Source organism: Dipodomys ordii, unplaced genomic scaffold (assembly GCF_000151885.1).
Source record: "Dipodomys ordii isolate 6190 unplaced genomic scaffold, Dord_2.0 Scaffold24, whole genome shotgun sequence".
Lineage (NCBI taxonomy): Eukaryota > Metazoa > Chordata > Mammalia > Rodentia > Heteromyidae > Dipodomys > Dipodomys ordii.
In genome coordinates, this window is record NW_012267240.1 from 12,001,623 (window position 1) to 12,016,697 (window position 15,075).

Consider the following 15,075-nt stretch of genomic DNA (forward strand, 5'->3'; position numbering starts at 1 on the left):
TCCATACTGCTTTCCAAAGTGGTTGAACGAGTTTACGCTCCCGCCAACAATGCAGTAAGGTTCCTTTCTGTCCATATCCCATCTAGCATCTGTTGTTATTAGAGTTCTTGATTATAGCCATTCTAACTGGAGTGAGGTGGTATCTCAGTGTTGTTTTGATTTGCATTTTTTTATGGCTAGAGAGGCTGAGCATTTCTTCATGTGTCTATTGGCCATCCTTTTTTCCTCTTCAGAGAAGTTTCTCTTTAAGTCTTTAGCCCACTTATTTATTGGGCAGTTGTTTTTTAAGGATTTGTTGTTGGGGGATTTAATTTTTTGAGTTCCAGGTATATTTTAGATATGAGACCCTTGTTTGTTGTATGGCTAGTGAAGATCTTCTCCAAGGCTGTCTACAAATTCAATGTGATACCTATCAATATTCCAACCTCATTCTCCAAGGAAATAGAAGAGGCAATCCAAAAATTCATATGGAACTATAAAAGACCCCAAAGAGCAAAACCAATCCTCAACAGAAAGAACAGTGCTGGAGGAATATCAATACCAAATTTCAAACTCTACTACAAAGCCACAGTAATCAAAACAGGTTGGTACTGGCACAAGAACAGACCTCAGGACCAATGGAATAGAATTGAAAACCCAGAAATGAACCCTCAGACCTATAGCCATCTAATCTTCGATAAGGGAGCTAAAAAAATAGAATGGAAGAAAGACAGCCTCTTCAGTAAATGGTGCTGGCAAAACTGGTTAACTACTTGTAGAAAACTAAAGCTAGCTCCTTATATATCACCCTGCACCCGAATCAACTCCAAATGGATCAAAGACCTCGGAGTCAAAGCAGACACTCTGAAAACATTACAGGATGCAATAGGAGAAACCTTAGGTCTCCTTGGCACAGGCCTAAATTTTCTTAATAGAGACCCAGAAACACAACAAATCAAAGAAAGGCTGGACAAATGGGATTGCTTGAAGCTGCAGAACTTTTGCATGGCAAAGGACATAGCTAGCAAGCTCAATAGAAAGCCTACAGATTGGGCTACGATTCTTCTGTTTATAATTGCTGCATAGCTGGGGTGACCAGTGTGGATCACTGCCCAAATTTTAAAAATTATATTTCTATTATATTTATGTAGTTGTACACAGGACTGTGCCCTGCTTTTTTGTTGGTGGAGAGGGTCTCTTGCAAAGTTTCTGTCTGGAATAGCCTCCAACTGTGATCATGCCAATTTCTGCCTCCCCAATAATTGAAATTACAAGTGTGAGTCATAGCACCCAGACCTGTGCTGACTTCTATTATTGTAAATTAGTTTTGCTCTTAAATGAATTTCATAGAAATTGAATCACACTACAGGTACTTTAATGGATGTGTCTAGACTCTTGCTTTCATTCTGTTCCCTTGTTGCATTGACTATGTTCTAATTTCCCTATATTTTCTTTTATTCATGTATTATTTCATTTTGTTCACATTTGACATATTTGGGAATGTTCTAGATATTGTATTTTCTCACCAGCTTCTTTAAGTATAATTGATCAAAAGTGTACAGTTTCTATGTGCAATAGTTTGTTACATGAATATGTTGTGAAATTATTAAATCAAACAAATGTCTAGCCTCTCAAATAATTATCATTTGTTGTTGTGATAAGAATAGTTATCAACTGATAGCATAGCTTTATGGATCCTCATTTGATTCTTTTGTTGACAAAAATGTAAATATAGTCCACATGACTTTAATCTTTTGAAATCGATTATGTCTTTATGCCTCAGAATTTGGTGAATATTGGTGATCATTTCTAATATATTTGGAGAAAAACCTATAGTTTCTTAGTTGTTGGAAACAGTGCTCTGTATCATTCATATTTAAGGTACTTGACAATGTAGTTTCAATCTATATCCTTTCTTTTTTCTCCATGTCTCTGGCTAATGTTTACAAATTATAAAAATTTTCCTGATAGACTGACCTTTCTGGAATGCTCATATTTTGCTCCATATCTTTGTTCATATGCTTTGTCTTTAAACCTACTTATACTTATACTTATATTTCTCCACTCAATTTTTTTTTGGGTCCTGTCATGGGGCCTGAACTCTGGGCCTGGGCTCTGTCCCTCAACTCTGCAGCTCAAGGCTAGCACTTTACCACTTGAGCCACAGCGCCACTTCTGGCTTTTTTCTTTTTGCTTATGTGGTGCTAAGGAATCAAACTCAGGGCCTCATGCATGCAAGGCAAGCACTCTACCACTGAGCTACCTTCCCAGCCCCTCCACTCAATTTTAAACACATTAAATGTGTCTGAGATCGACTAGAGAAATGTAATGCACACTGCACTTTCTCATTTGGATGATAAGCAGGCATGTCCTGGTCAAAATACTCAAATCCATTGCCTTGGCACAAAATTTGCCTTGCTGCATTTTTATCAAGCGGAACTCCCCCCATCCATCTAGATAACCTAAAACCCAGTTGCCCCAAGTTCCAAGAGCTTTTACAATCACACAAATCACATGTCGAATCTGGTATAAGTTACTTAGCTTCTATTTCATTAAGAACATTTCACATGTCTAGTCTCTTTCTGTATTTCTGTTGGCATATCTTTTTTATTATTTCAGTTATTATTTTATTATGTATTATTTTCATTATATGTTATTGTATTATTGTTATTCATTTTATTATTACAGATTATTAGTGTAATACATTCACTAAGACTCCTGGACACTGAACTTTCCCTTCCAGTTCCCACAATGCTTTGACAGGACTGCACATGTCAACTTTCACAGAACTCCCTTGCCTAAGTGGGTTGTTCCTACTACCTTTGCATTAGCATTCAAACTCCCTTCCCTGACATCAAAGACCACTAATGTTCCAATCCTTACTTATATCTCTTCTTTGATGCCCAGAATTACTCTCTGTGTACCTTTATCCCATCCAAATACCGTCAGATGTTTCATACTTCTGAATTTCCATGGATGTTGATTCCTTAGCTGAAATACCTTTCTTTTCATTCCCTTTCTATGTCATTCTTACTTTCTAACTCAAACCTTAGATCAATCATCACAGCAGCTTCTGTAGTAGTTCTGGTTTTGGTGAGATGGCTTCTTATCAATTTTTTGAACCTGTCCGGGCACTTTCCTCCCATGGCTAATTGCAGATATACTTAATTATGCTATCCTATCAGGCCATTTACTTCTCCAGAGCAGGCACTGGACGACTGTGTTCATCTTTCCATAACCACCTATTTATAAACCTTTTAACTACTAATTTAAGAAATGGTTCTTACCCAGGGCATCCACATACTAGGCAAGTATAGTACTACAGAGGAACATTTCTTCTACCAACCCCAAAACAAATCAGTTCTTCCAAATCACCATGCCATTGAAATGAATGGGGATATATGTATTGCATTAGTTAGAATAAGGCCCTTATAATCACTATACGTTTTGCAGTTGTAAATAAGCATGCAACTTTATGTGTGTTTCATCTATTGTGACAAGAGGCACCTTTCATAAGTCTGAGATTCTAAAATCCTGTGATCTATAGAAGTTTCTTTTGTCCTCCAGATGAGTCTTGAGCCTAGGTTTTTTGACAGGGATAGCTCAGATAGAAAAGCAAACGGGTTGAACACTGAACACAACGTAGCTATGGGCCAGAGGGATACATAAAGAGATTCCATTTGTAGCTACTTCCTGGAAGTCACCTATGACTCTCCTAAGAATCTGCTTTGTTATTTGGTTCTGTGTTCTACTAGCAACAGAAATACTAGTCACAAGTCCTATCAACATAAGTGGGGGCAGGGGTATGGAAAGTACTGCAATGTGACTTTTCTTTTCTTTTTCCCATGTTGGTAACAGTTTTTCAAACTATTACCTTCTTCAGTGAAATTGCAACTTTCACAGGTTAAAGGGACTTTGCAAAATCAACAACTTCATATAGTTCAACCAAATACCCTAATAAAGCAAATACAATTTCCATCAGCTTAAGCAGACTAATTTTCACATGCTAAATTCAAATGAGTTCAGAGGTAAAACAGATCTAATGACTTCTGACCATTGCCTCAGGAACAAGACATGTTTTTGTCCTTCCTTCCTTCCACCCCCCACCCCTCTCTTTTTCTTTTGGCAGGTTCTGGGGCTTGAACTCTGGGCCTGCGCCCTATACCTGAGCTCCTTTTGCTCAAGGTTAGCACTCTACACTGGATACTTCCAGCTTTTTCTGTGATTAATTGGAGATAAGAGTCTCATGGACTTTTCTTGTTCAGGCTAGCCTTCAACCCCAATTCTCAGATCTCAGCCTCCTGAGTTTCTAGGACTACAGGTGTGAGCCACCAGTGCCTGGATTAAGACACATTTTCCATATTGAGATGGAAGAAAGCTATTGCTTTCTTCACCCCAGGGCTGATTTAAGGCTGCCATGAAGGGGAGATGGCTGGCAACTGCTTCACCTGGGAGCTACTTAGAAATGCAAGGTGAATGCTGAATGCCAGGGCTTACACTTGTGATCTTAGCTACTCAAGAAGCTGATTGAGAGGATCATGGTTCTCTGCTAGCCCAGGCAATAAGGACCCTATCTCAACCACTGAAAGGGTGGACGTAGTGGTGTGCTATTGTCATACCAGCCACTTGGAAAGTGGAAATCGGAGTATGTCAGTCCAGGCTGGCCCCAGCAAATAGTGATAACTTATTAAAAAATAATAAAATCAAAAGAATTTTGGTCATGGATTACGTTAGCAGAGGACCTACTTAGCAAGTGCAAGGTCCAGATTTCAAACCTTAGTACTGCAAAAAAAAAGAAAAAAAAAAAGGACAATGTAATCGATCAATAGATTATGGTTTTAAATAACAATCCAGCCTAAAGGTTCAAACTATCAACTTAATTTTATATTGGGATGACTGGAAAGTGCAAAGGAATATTAACTCTGGAATGCATAACATTTAAACGGGCATAAATTTAGTCTGAGTTCAAAATCTTTATAAGCTACAATGATACAATTAGACAACAACTACTACTTGAGTCTAGCTCATGGAAGAAGGGTGAGGACCACTACTGTAGGCAAAGATTTAGAAGAAAAGTCCTTATTCCTGGGGAAAAATTGAGAGTATTCTAAGGCATAAGAATTTTTCACTATTATAGTATAGATGAACTGAGAATAGAGTTAGCACTAACATGAAATGTAGCCAAATGAAGCAAAGGCTAAAAGTAAATGCCAGGGTATTTTATGGCTTTAGAAACAGAAAATGATAGATATTCAATCGCCTGTCAAGAAGAAATAACCATTTCCTTTTGCTTTTAAGACCATGTTCCACACAAAAGAAGTAGATAAGAAATAACAAGGAAAGGTAAGGGGAAAAATACTAAAAGATACATTGTTTTGATCATTTATGTATGAAAGTCAGAAAAATAATTCAATTGAATGATCAGTGGACTCCTAGACATTTGATCTGTCACTACAGAGCATGAAATAAAATAAAACCTTAGAATCATTTCAATGAAAAAGTTGAAACACAAAATTTCCAACATTTTATCTTTGGGTGAAAGTTTTAGGTTAGGTTAAGAAATAAGAAAGTAACTGTCACAGAATTAGACTTTAAGACAGATCTCCATACAAGATTCAAAGTGTCTGTTTGCTCTTTGAAATCAATCACCTGAGATTGTACTTCTAAATTCACTTAATCATATGGTACAAAAGTCACAATGTCAACATCTTCTTAATGAAGACAACAGCCTCCTATTAAAAGAAAAAAAAGAAAGCAGACATCTAGTGTTCAAATATGGTAAAATTCCTAGCAATAAAAAAAATGAAAAAGGACTAGGTACCAGTGGCTCATACCTGTAATCCTAGCTACTCAGAAGGCTGAGCTCTGAGGATCACGGTTCAAAGCCAGCTCAGGCAGGAAAGTCCATTAGACTCTTATCTCCAATAATCCACCAGAAAAACCGGAAGTGGATTGTGTCTTAAGTGGTAGAGCACTAACTTGAGCTGAAGAGCTCAGGGACAGCTCGCAGGCCCAGAGTTCAAGCCCCATGATCGACAAAAAAATAAAATAAAAAAGGAGAATCACAGAATTACCTGGGTTCAATATTGTGCTTTTCTGTAATACTGATAATTTTAAATGTTTGTAACTAAGGATTTATGTTCACACTCTCTTTTACAAAGAAATTTAATCTAAGGGGAAAATCTCGAAAGCATTCTATTAAAAAATTCGGGTTCATTGATACCTAGCTCAACAAATTTGAAATAATAAAATCCCTTGAAGATTTTTGAGATTGAGATAAAATTTTAACATCTGCATTGTAACAGAATGGCACAGTTTAATTTGCTAAATTGAGTTGAATCTGGTGGTAACATTTTCTCTAAATTAAGAACCCTCACCATTGATTCAGCTTGCAAACCTCTCAGCCTTGGGTATAACTTGATTCAGTTTGCATTTTGAAGATACATTTCTAATCAGGTGGTGAATGCCACTGAAAGTAATCTATTGGGATGTCATAGAGGGCATGTCTTAAGGGCATGATGAAATATATAGCTAAAGTCATTTTAAAAAAATAATTCTAGTAAGCAATCTCTAGGATTAGAGAGCTCAAAAGATGTTGCTTGAACTACACCTAGCCACATGCACAGTGTATTAAAGAATATAGTATACATGCTCCTTACAAGTGAATTAGACCTAAATTTCAAGGAAAACCAAGAAGGCCCAAAGCACTTTAGATTGTGGAATAAACTATACAGTACATTGTGTTTGAAGACCATATGCCAATGACGCTGACATGACTCAATTTCACAGGAGAATTAATGCAACTGTGATTTTTCAGAGTTAAGGACCAAGTGGAAACTCATACATAATTACATGAGTGAAGGAGATGCCATTTTCAAACGCAGAAGTATAAGCAGGTGCTACAGAAGAGGAAAATGAGTATCGGAGGGTAAATAAGACAGCTTATTCTTGTCCCTTCTACAGTGGCCTTTGATGGTAAGAGATTTATCCTAACATGGAGAAACAATAAAGACTTGGAGTTTGCATCCAGGCTGAATACATTCATATACAACCTTAACCTCTGTGTACCTTTTACTCACAAAAATGGAAATCATAATAAAACAACTCGAGGGTATTGCAAATTAAGTAAGTTAATGCATCTACTGCACTTAGAAGAGAGCTTGAAACAGGAATCAATCAACAACTATTCCTCTCTCTTCTCCCCACCCCTACTCTCTCAGTTCTTATAAATAAGAAAAAGTTTGAACATTTGGCTTGCATGAGGTATTTAAATTTTGATGTAATATTCTAGGAATGTAACAAGTGATACCGCAGTTGGAGATAAAATCTAGTCCTTAAATCGGAGCTTCTGAGTTTTCAAAATTTTAGTTATTAGTAATGGTTAATTAGGTTATATCTAAGGGAGGCTGCACATATTAGGTTGAATTCCTATTGTTTAGATTTATTTATGATATTTTCTCCAAACTACTCAAAAAACCTCAAATTTCTATTCAACCCTGAAGGTTCTACCTAAACTCAATGTCCAAACAGTAGGGAACTCAATATGGAATTGAAGATTGATGGAGAACCACTTAACAAGCTGTGTCTCAGTCTAGGCCCTCTAAGTGAAAAACCTTGTGCTATGGCTTTGGTCTCTAGCTGCTCAGAAATATGTTATGCTTTGATATCGAAGACAAAGGAAAAACATCTCCAGGAAAGGGAATACATAATCAGACCAGCTGTGGATTCCACTAAGAAAATCAACTACCAGAAAGACTTGGAGCTGAGGTTAAGGCAATACTTAAACAATACAATTTATAGAATGGCAGAGGCATTGATTTCTAGCTACATATTGACTGTTTTGAAAAATTTCCACATTTTCCTAGAACAGTAATGATCTCTAAATTAAAAGGATTTTAGAGACAGCCAAGCAAATTGAGAAGTTAAATCAAGATATCTAATTTACTACACGTAGTGATCCTTCCCAAATGCCCACATTTCATAAAGGAAAAGGCAAGCTCATGATACTATTTTAATAAGGTTGCAATGAAGAGTAATGCATCATTTCTCCTAAGTCATTTTTTTCTCTGATTTGCAGAGCTGGAAATCAAACCCAAGTGTTTGGTTATGTTAAGCAAGCAGTCTACCATTGAGTTCCAGCACCAAGCTATAGTTTTTTGCAGAAACCTATCTTAAATCTCCTTAGATAGGGTGACCAAATTGCATTTTAATTTTCTTTTCTTTTCTTTTTTGTCAGTCATAGACCTGAACTCTGGGCCTGGGTGCTGCCCTCAGCTCTTCAGCTCAAGGCTAGAGCTCTACCACTTGAGCCATAGCATCACTTCCAGCTTTATCTGCTTATGTGGTGCTGAGGAATTGAACCCAGGGCCTCAGCAATGCAAGGCAAGCATTCTATCACTAAGCCACCTTCCCAGCCCCATTACAATGGTTTTAAGAAAAGTACTTTTAAAAAAAGATGTGGAAAGAGTTTGGTATTACCATGACATTTTGGAATTCTGGCGGCTATGGTTTATATTATATAATATAAACATTATAATTATTTGGAATTCTGGTGGTTATTGTTCATACTATATATAATATTTTATTATATATTACATATAATCATAATATTTATATTATATGCTATATAATTATATCATATATAATTACATTGTACATAATGTAATATACAATAATAATGTTTATAGTACATAATATAAACAATAGCCACCATAATTCCAAAATATCAGGGTATATATAGTTTATATATAGTTACATATGTAATAGTTATTATATAGCTATATGTGTCCTAGTTTTAGATATATAGAGTTATACATATCATGGTATGTATATAAAACTACACACTACACACACACACACACACACACACACATAAACCTCACTGTATTGGTTTGTTAAAGATTTCTTGTTCAAATTTTCAAGTACCAGATATTTCCAAATCATCTTAGTAAAACATTAAATCTGTCACTAACAGGATGTTCTCTTGAATATTTAATTTTTGTCCTTTGCTTCCCAGAACAGATTTTGAAAAGACCTAGTGTAGTATGTTTCCATACTTACTGTATTATTTCTTAATGTTATATATAACACATATTGATCAATCACTCAACTCAATGAGAAAACACTTGAACCAGTACCTGCAGCTATGTAGATAATGAAAGATGTATGAATTTTTCTACTTCCTTCCTGGCAGTGATGTCATGTACATTTATAGATAAACACAAGGATTAGACTTTCACTTTCACCCAATGAATTCTTCCCATGTTAAACACCAACACAAATGAAAAACAAAACACTTTCTACTTGAGAGGCCATATGCTTTTTGTTATATCAAAAGAATGAATTTTTTAAAAGTATATAAAAGAGAAGTGTTAATTCCTACCTCCATTATCTTTGAGATGTAGCGCTATCTTGGTGTCATCTGGAAGAGAAATTTAAAATAATTATATAACACAAAACAGATTTTAAAAGTACATAAAGCTCATGGTCCCTTATTGTCTATGAATTTCCTCAGTTGTGACATGACAAGATTTTGGTCATATTTTCAGACAAAATCTAGCTCAATGAGAGCTAGATCTAGTTTTTACGTGATACAGTAAGTATCAGAGTTCTTGCAGAGATTGTTAAGACAAAGAATTTAGTGAAAGATCCTAACCTTTGTGAGAAAGAGAAATAGTTACAATATTAAGTACATTGATTTTTACCTTTCTAAAACTTTCTAGTTCATTCTATAATTATGCTGTAATTTATTCATTTGTAAAGAATCAAGATTAAGAACATTACAGATTGTAAGTCATCAACATTTGCAAATTCAGCAAATTCACTAAAGTTTGAAACTTAAAATTCTTTTTTTCCATAATAACATAAATGGCCAAAATCATTGGTGAAAGGATCTTGTTCTTGATTTAAACAGTTCCATAAGATTTGCTTTTTCTTGTCTGGTTATATTCATTCCGAAGAGTAGGGTTTCAGTTATAAGAATATTTCCATGGACTTAATGTAATAATCTCAAATAATATGAATTTAAGTACAATGTTGCTTTTAAAAGCAATAAAGTACAGTTGGCACTTGCCTTCCCTCTCAATTTATTCCATGATCCTTCCAACATTCAATTATATTTCAAAATAAAAAGGCAGGCTCCAAGTTTAAATTCCTGGTTTATGGCAATGAAGGTATGACTATTTTTTTCCAAGGCTTCCTCATGGGAAATCATTGTCATATTTCCACCTACTTTCACCTACTTCCTAGTGGTACCATTCAGGTTAGAAAGTTATCAAATACTGACTGACATACATTCTTCCCTCATGAATTGCCTGAATTTAGGGTATCATGTTCATAGCTGGCACTGTATCGCTTGAATCATGCCTCTAGTGTAGCATTTTACTGGTTAATTAGAAATGGAACCTTCTGGACTCCAGCTTGGGCTGGATTTGAATTGAGATCCTCAAATCTCAGACTCCTGACAGGTGTGAACCAGCAGCACTTGGCTGAGGAACACCTTTTTGTTGTTGTTGTTGGACTTGGGGCTTGAACTCTGGGCCTGGGCGCTGTCCCTCAGCTCTTCAGCTCAAGGTGAGCACTTAAGCCACAGCGACATTTCCTGTTTTCTAGTCGTTTATTGGAGATAAGAGTCTCATGGACTTTCCTGCCTGGGTTGGTTTTGAACTCAGTCTCCTAAGTAACTAGGATTACAGGCGTGAGCCATGGGATCCCAGCTGAGGAATACTTTTAAAAGAACAATATTGTGATGTGCATACTTCTGCATGGTTACAGGGTAACATTTTATTGAGTACATTCAGGAAACATAAGAAACCTATATGAGTAGAATTATCTATGGCTCAGAATTCAAAATCAATAGGCATTCAATACACATTTTCCCTTCTATCCTATGACTTTGAATGTGTTGAGTATCTAACAAATACTAGGGAGGACCGAAGCCAGATCAGAGGTAACAGCTTTCAAATAAATTCATGAAATGAATTCCTGCATATAATATCAGCCCATGAAAATTTTTGCCTTTCCCTCTTTTAGAAATCTCTTAGAAATTCAACTTCTCAAAGAACAATTTTGTCCCTGAAAATCAGCATTATATATATGTACATATATTAGCATAAATTTTAATATATACTATATATTTTTATATATATGGTATATATATATATATTATTTGTCAGTACAGAGATTTTTCTCAACCTTTGGTGGGAAAAAGCCAACGATCTCATGAGTACCTTCTGTGGGCAGGCTGGTTGGCAGCTGAGATGTGGTTGTTCTCCTCGTGGTGGTTAAGACTCTGAATTGGGTAGCTGTTGTGTGTATAGTTGTGGTGGTTTGAGAAGGTTCCACCGAGTCCACATTCTCACACATCTTCTCTTTTGACTAGGAAGAGACACACAACAGAAAATAAACTGAGCATCTAGTTTTCAAACTTATATCCTAGAAATTGGATTGTAAAGCACAAGAGATGGCAGGTATGTTATTTTTGTGTCAGATTATATTTATGAATTTTGCTAATTCAAAAAGCTTATAAAGCCGGATGCTGGTGGCCCACGCCTGCAATCCTAGCTACTCATGATGCTGAGATCTGAGGGTGGTAGTTCACAGCCAGCCCAGACCTGGAAAGTCTGTGAGATTTTTGTCTCCAATTAACCACCAGAAAACCAGACATGGTGCTGTGGCTCAACGTGGTAGAGCACTAGCCTTGAGTGAAAAAGCTCATGGATAATGCCCAGGTCCTGAATTCAAGCCCCACTACCACTACCATAACCACCAACAAAAAAACTTACAAGGAGAGAAAAAAAAGAGCTGTAACAAAGTGTGCCACCTTAGCATGTTTAAGTTTCTTTTTGCTTTTTGTGTTATTCTTTCATATTACTACACAGCTTGCCTTAAATTTTATATACATATATTTATAAAAGACATAATATCAAACAAAAACAATGTTAAAATTAGAAGAGAAACTTGTAACTAAATGAGGTTTAAATTATGTTCAGGTATATGAAGGAAAAGTGTATTCTTTTCCTCCATTGAAAACTCCAACCTACAAGGATCAGGTCTCAGCACCAAAGGCTGTTGATCACCTCTCTGACCCCACATTCATATCCTCCCCACACGTGAGACCTTAGCCTCATCAGTAAATGCTTTAGTACTTAAAACACAAGCTCAATTTTCCTACTTCAGTCTATCCATTCAGATTCTTTTTATCTTAGACTATTCAGAACATTCAAACCCAATAAACTTCTTGCTTTATTTTTCATCATTCCAATTGCGCTCATCGTTTTAAGCATTTTAATCTATTTTTTTTTGCTAATTTTTAATACTCTCTAAAGTAAAAGACCCATCCTGCCAGGTCAGTTAAAAGGTAAGGGTGCGTGGAGAATTACTCACCACCACCTCTAACCCAGCTCCATGAATTCATCTCCTGTGCCCATTAGCTCGGCTGACTACGCAACTTGGCTGTGCTTTGGTTCATCTACTTTCCCATTGTCCTCAGAGGCAATTTCTCCACTTCTGCTCTAATCAAAACTGCCATCCCACAATGATTCTCTTAATTTTACACTTGGGGCTCACCTTTTATCTCTTGGATAAAAGAAAGGCAATTAGAGAGCTCAGGGACAGCCCACATACATACAATTCATGAATCAAAAACAATCCAGTATTACTTTTCAACACTGCACATTTTTCTAACTGATGCTCTGCAATTCTGGTTCTAGGGTCACGAGAGAAACTTCTATACATTTAATTCAGGAGTCATGCATAAGGTTTTAAGTAATAGCAAAACTTTGGAAACAATGTCCAATAAAAAAAGGCAGCATGGGGAAAATCTGATTATGAGAGGGTAAATTTTAGGAAGGTAGAGCTTGGTAGGTTTTTGTTTGTTTTTAATTTCCTTGCTACTACATTCCAGTAACTAAAAGGTACTTGGCACATCATGAGCATACAACCAATATTTGTCAAGTAAATGAATTATATACTCCAACCACAGAATATGGAGCTACAAAAAAAAAGGAAGAATTATATACCACCACAGAAAACAACACTAGTAAGAGAATAAACCAAATTCTTTATTGATAAATCTGAAACTCAGAATAGTTTTACTTTTAATAGGGACAGGTAGGCAAACAAATAGAATGAAAGAAAATCCTGCTTCTGAGTCATTGATAATTCAAGTTCTTTAAAAAAAAAATGTTTTATGGGCTTGGAAGGTGCCTCAGTGGTAGAGCGCTTGCCTTGCATGCATGAGGCCCTGGATTTCATTCCTCAGCACCACATAAGCAAAAACAAAAAAGCCAGAAGTGGCGCTGTGGCTCAAGTGGTAGAGCGCTAGCCTTGAGCTGAAGAGCTGAGGGACAGCGCCCAGGCCCAGAGTTCAGGCCCTACGACCGGACCCCCCCAAAAAAAGTTTTATAAGTATAAAGTAATAGTACCGAGGGGTTTCACTGTAATATTTTTGGCATGCACATAATTTGATCAGATTCACCCGACCTACATGACTTCTAATGAACCAAGGATTTGGGGAGTTACATTATATTATTTGCATACACAATCTAATATATCAAGTCTGTTTGATCACGTCTTCATTTTTTCACTGGGTATCAAAATTACATTAAAGATGGAAAAAGTTAAAAAAAAACGCTTAAAAGGAATATAAAAGAGAAGAGAAATTTAAAATATTTTCTTACTATTTGCATTCGACCAACTACCTCATTTTTTTCCACCACCACCACCACCATTGCCCTCCCCAGCCCTCCCCACTGATTCGATTCAGATCACCGAACTGGGTTAGAACTACATTCGACACAATCACCCCTTGTGCCTTAGAGGAGGCCAGGGTGATTTTCCCAACAAGCCATTTCGGTATTATCCCCTTGATCAAACCATTCAGACAGCGTCGCCCTGTGCTTAGGAGAGGCATATTCCTTCCACGTGTCACATGCAGGAAACTGTTCACCTCCCCAATCTCATCTGTTACCTTCTGGCTTTTTTATTCAAATTGCTCTTCAGACTTCACCTTAAACATCATCTTCTGTTTTCTTACTTAACAAGACAGTTCACTTGTGGTTACTCTGCTTTTGCACAGCTAGATAATCCAGACTATTCTGCTGGACATAATGGCCTATCTGATCTGACTAGACTTTCTCCTTAGTATTTTTGTTTTGTTTTGTTTTGTTTTGTTTTGAGTCAGTTGTGGGGCTTGAACTCAGGGCCTGGGTACTGTCCCTGAGTTTTTTCACTCAAGGTTAGAGCTCTACCACTTTGAACCATAGCGCCACTTCCAGTTTTCTGGTGATTAAGTGGAGATAAGAGTCTCACAGACTTTTCTTCCCAGGCTGGCTTTGAATCCCCATACTCAGGATGAGTAGCTAGGATTACAGGCGTGAGCCACTGGCACCTGGCTTATTCCTTAGGTTTAAATGATCACTGTTTACTATGTTGTAGGAACTCCTGGCCTTGGGCAGATCCAGTTCTCCAAGTTCACTACCATTTCTCACTTGCAGTTGTCAAGAGTGGAGAAAGAATGTGCTGAGAAATGCATCAACTTCAATACGCAGGGAGGCACTGACCCCAAGAGCCTTGGCTCAATTTCAATTCCTCCTAGAAAGAGAATGCCCTTCAATGCTTTAGTCCAGTCAGTCTCAGGGACATCTTGACTTCCTTCGGTCTCTTCAGCTGGGTGCAAGTGGACTCCTGCAGATGGAACTCTATCTGCCTTGGGAAGCTCTTGTGACTCTTACAGTGTGTGGACCACAGTGAACTCTAGACTGTCATTGTGCCTTTCTGCCTGTCTTTGGAACACAGGCTGCTTCATGGAACATGTGGTTAGTTAGGCTTTCTTTCTCACTGGATTCAAGCAAGTCTTTGCATAGTGACTCCGCTTCTTAAGCATAAACAGTAGGTGCTCATTATACCAATCAAATGGATTCGGCTGACAGTATGTATGAAAAAGAAATGTTAACCCTCGCCTCAGGTGCAAAAACTGGATGGGAATAGATGAATGTGTTTACTTATCTATTGCATAAGAAAAGAATTGCTTTCCATCAAGCTAGAAATAAAGTTGCTGGTAACTTAATTATAGAAAGAAAAGAGAAACACTGAGTG

General features: G+C 36.9%; 1 protein-coding gene across 1 annotated transcript in view; it reads right to left on the minus strand.

The window, feature by feature from the left end:
* Plxdc2 (plexin domain containing 2) overlaps positions 1-15,075 on the minus strand; it is a 394,422-nt gene that overhangs the window by 34,361 nt on the left and 344,986 nt on the right. Inside the window, exons 11-12 of the mRNA XM_013014718.1 lie at positions 11,208-11,355; positions 9,362-9,400 (exon numbers count right to left, since the gene is read on the minus strand). Of these exons, the coding sequence (XP_012870172.1) occupies positions 9,362-9,400; positions 11,208-11,355 (187 nt within the window). The remainder of the gene's footprint in view (positions 1-9,361; positions 9,401-11,207; positions 11,356-15,075) is intronic.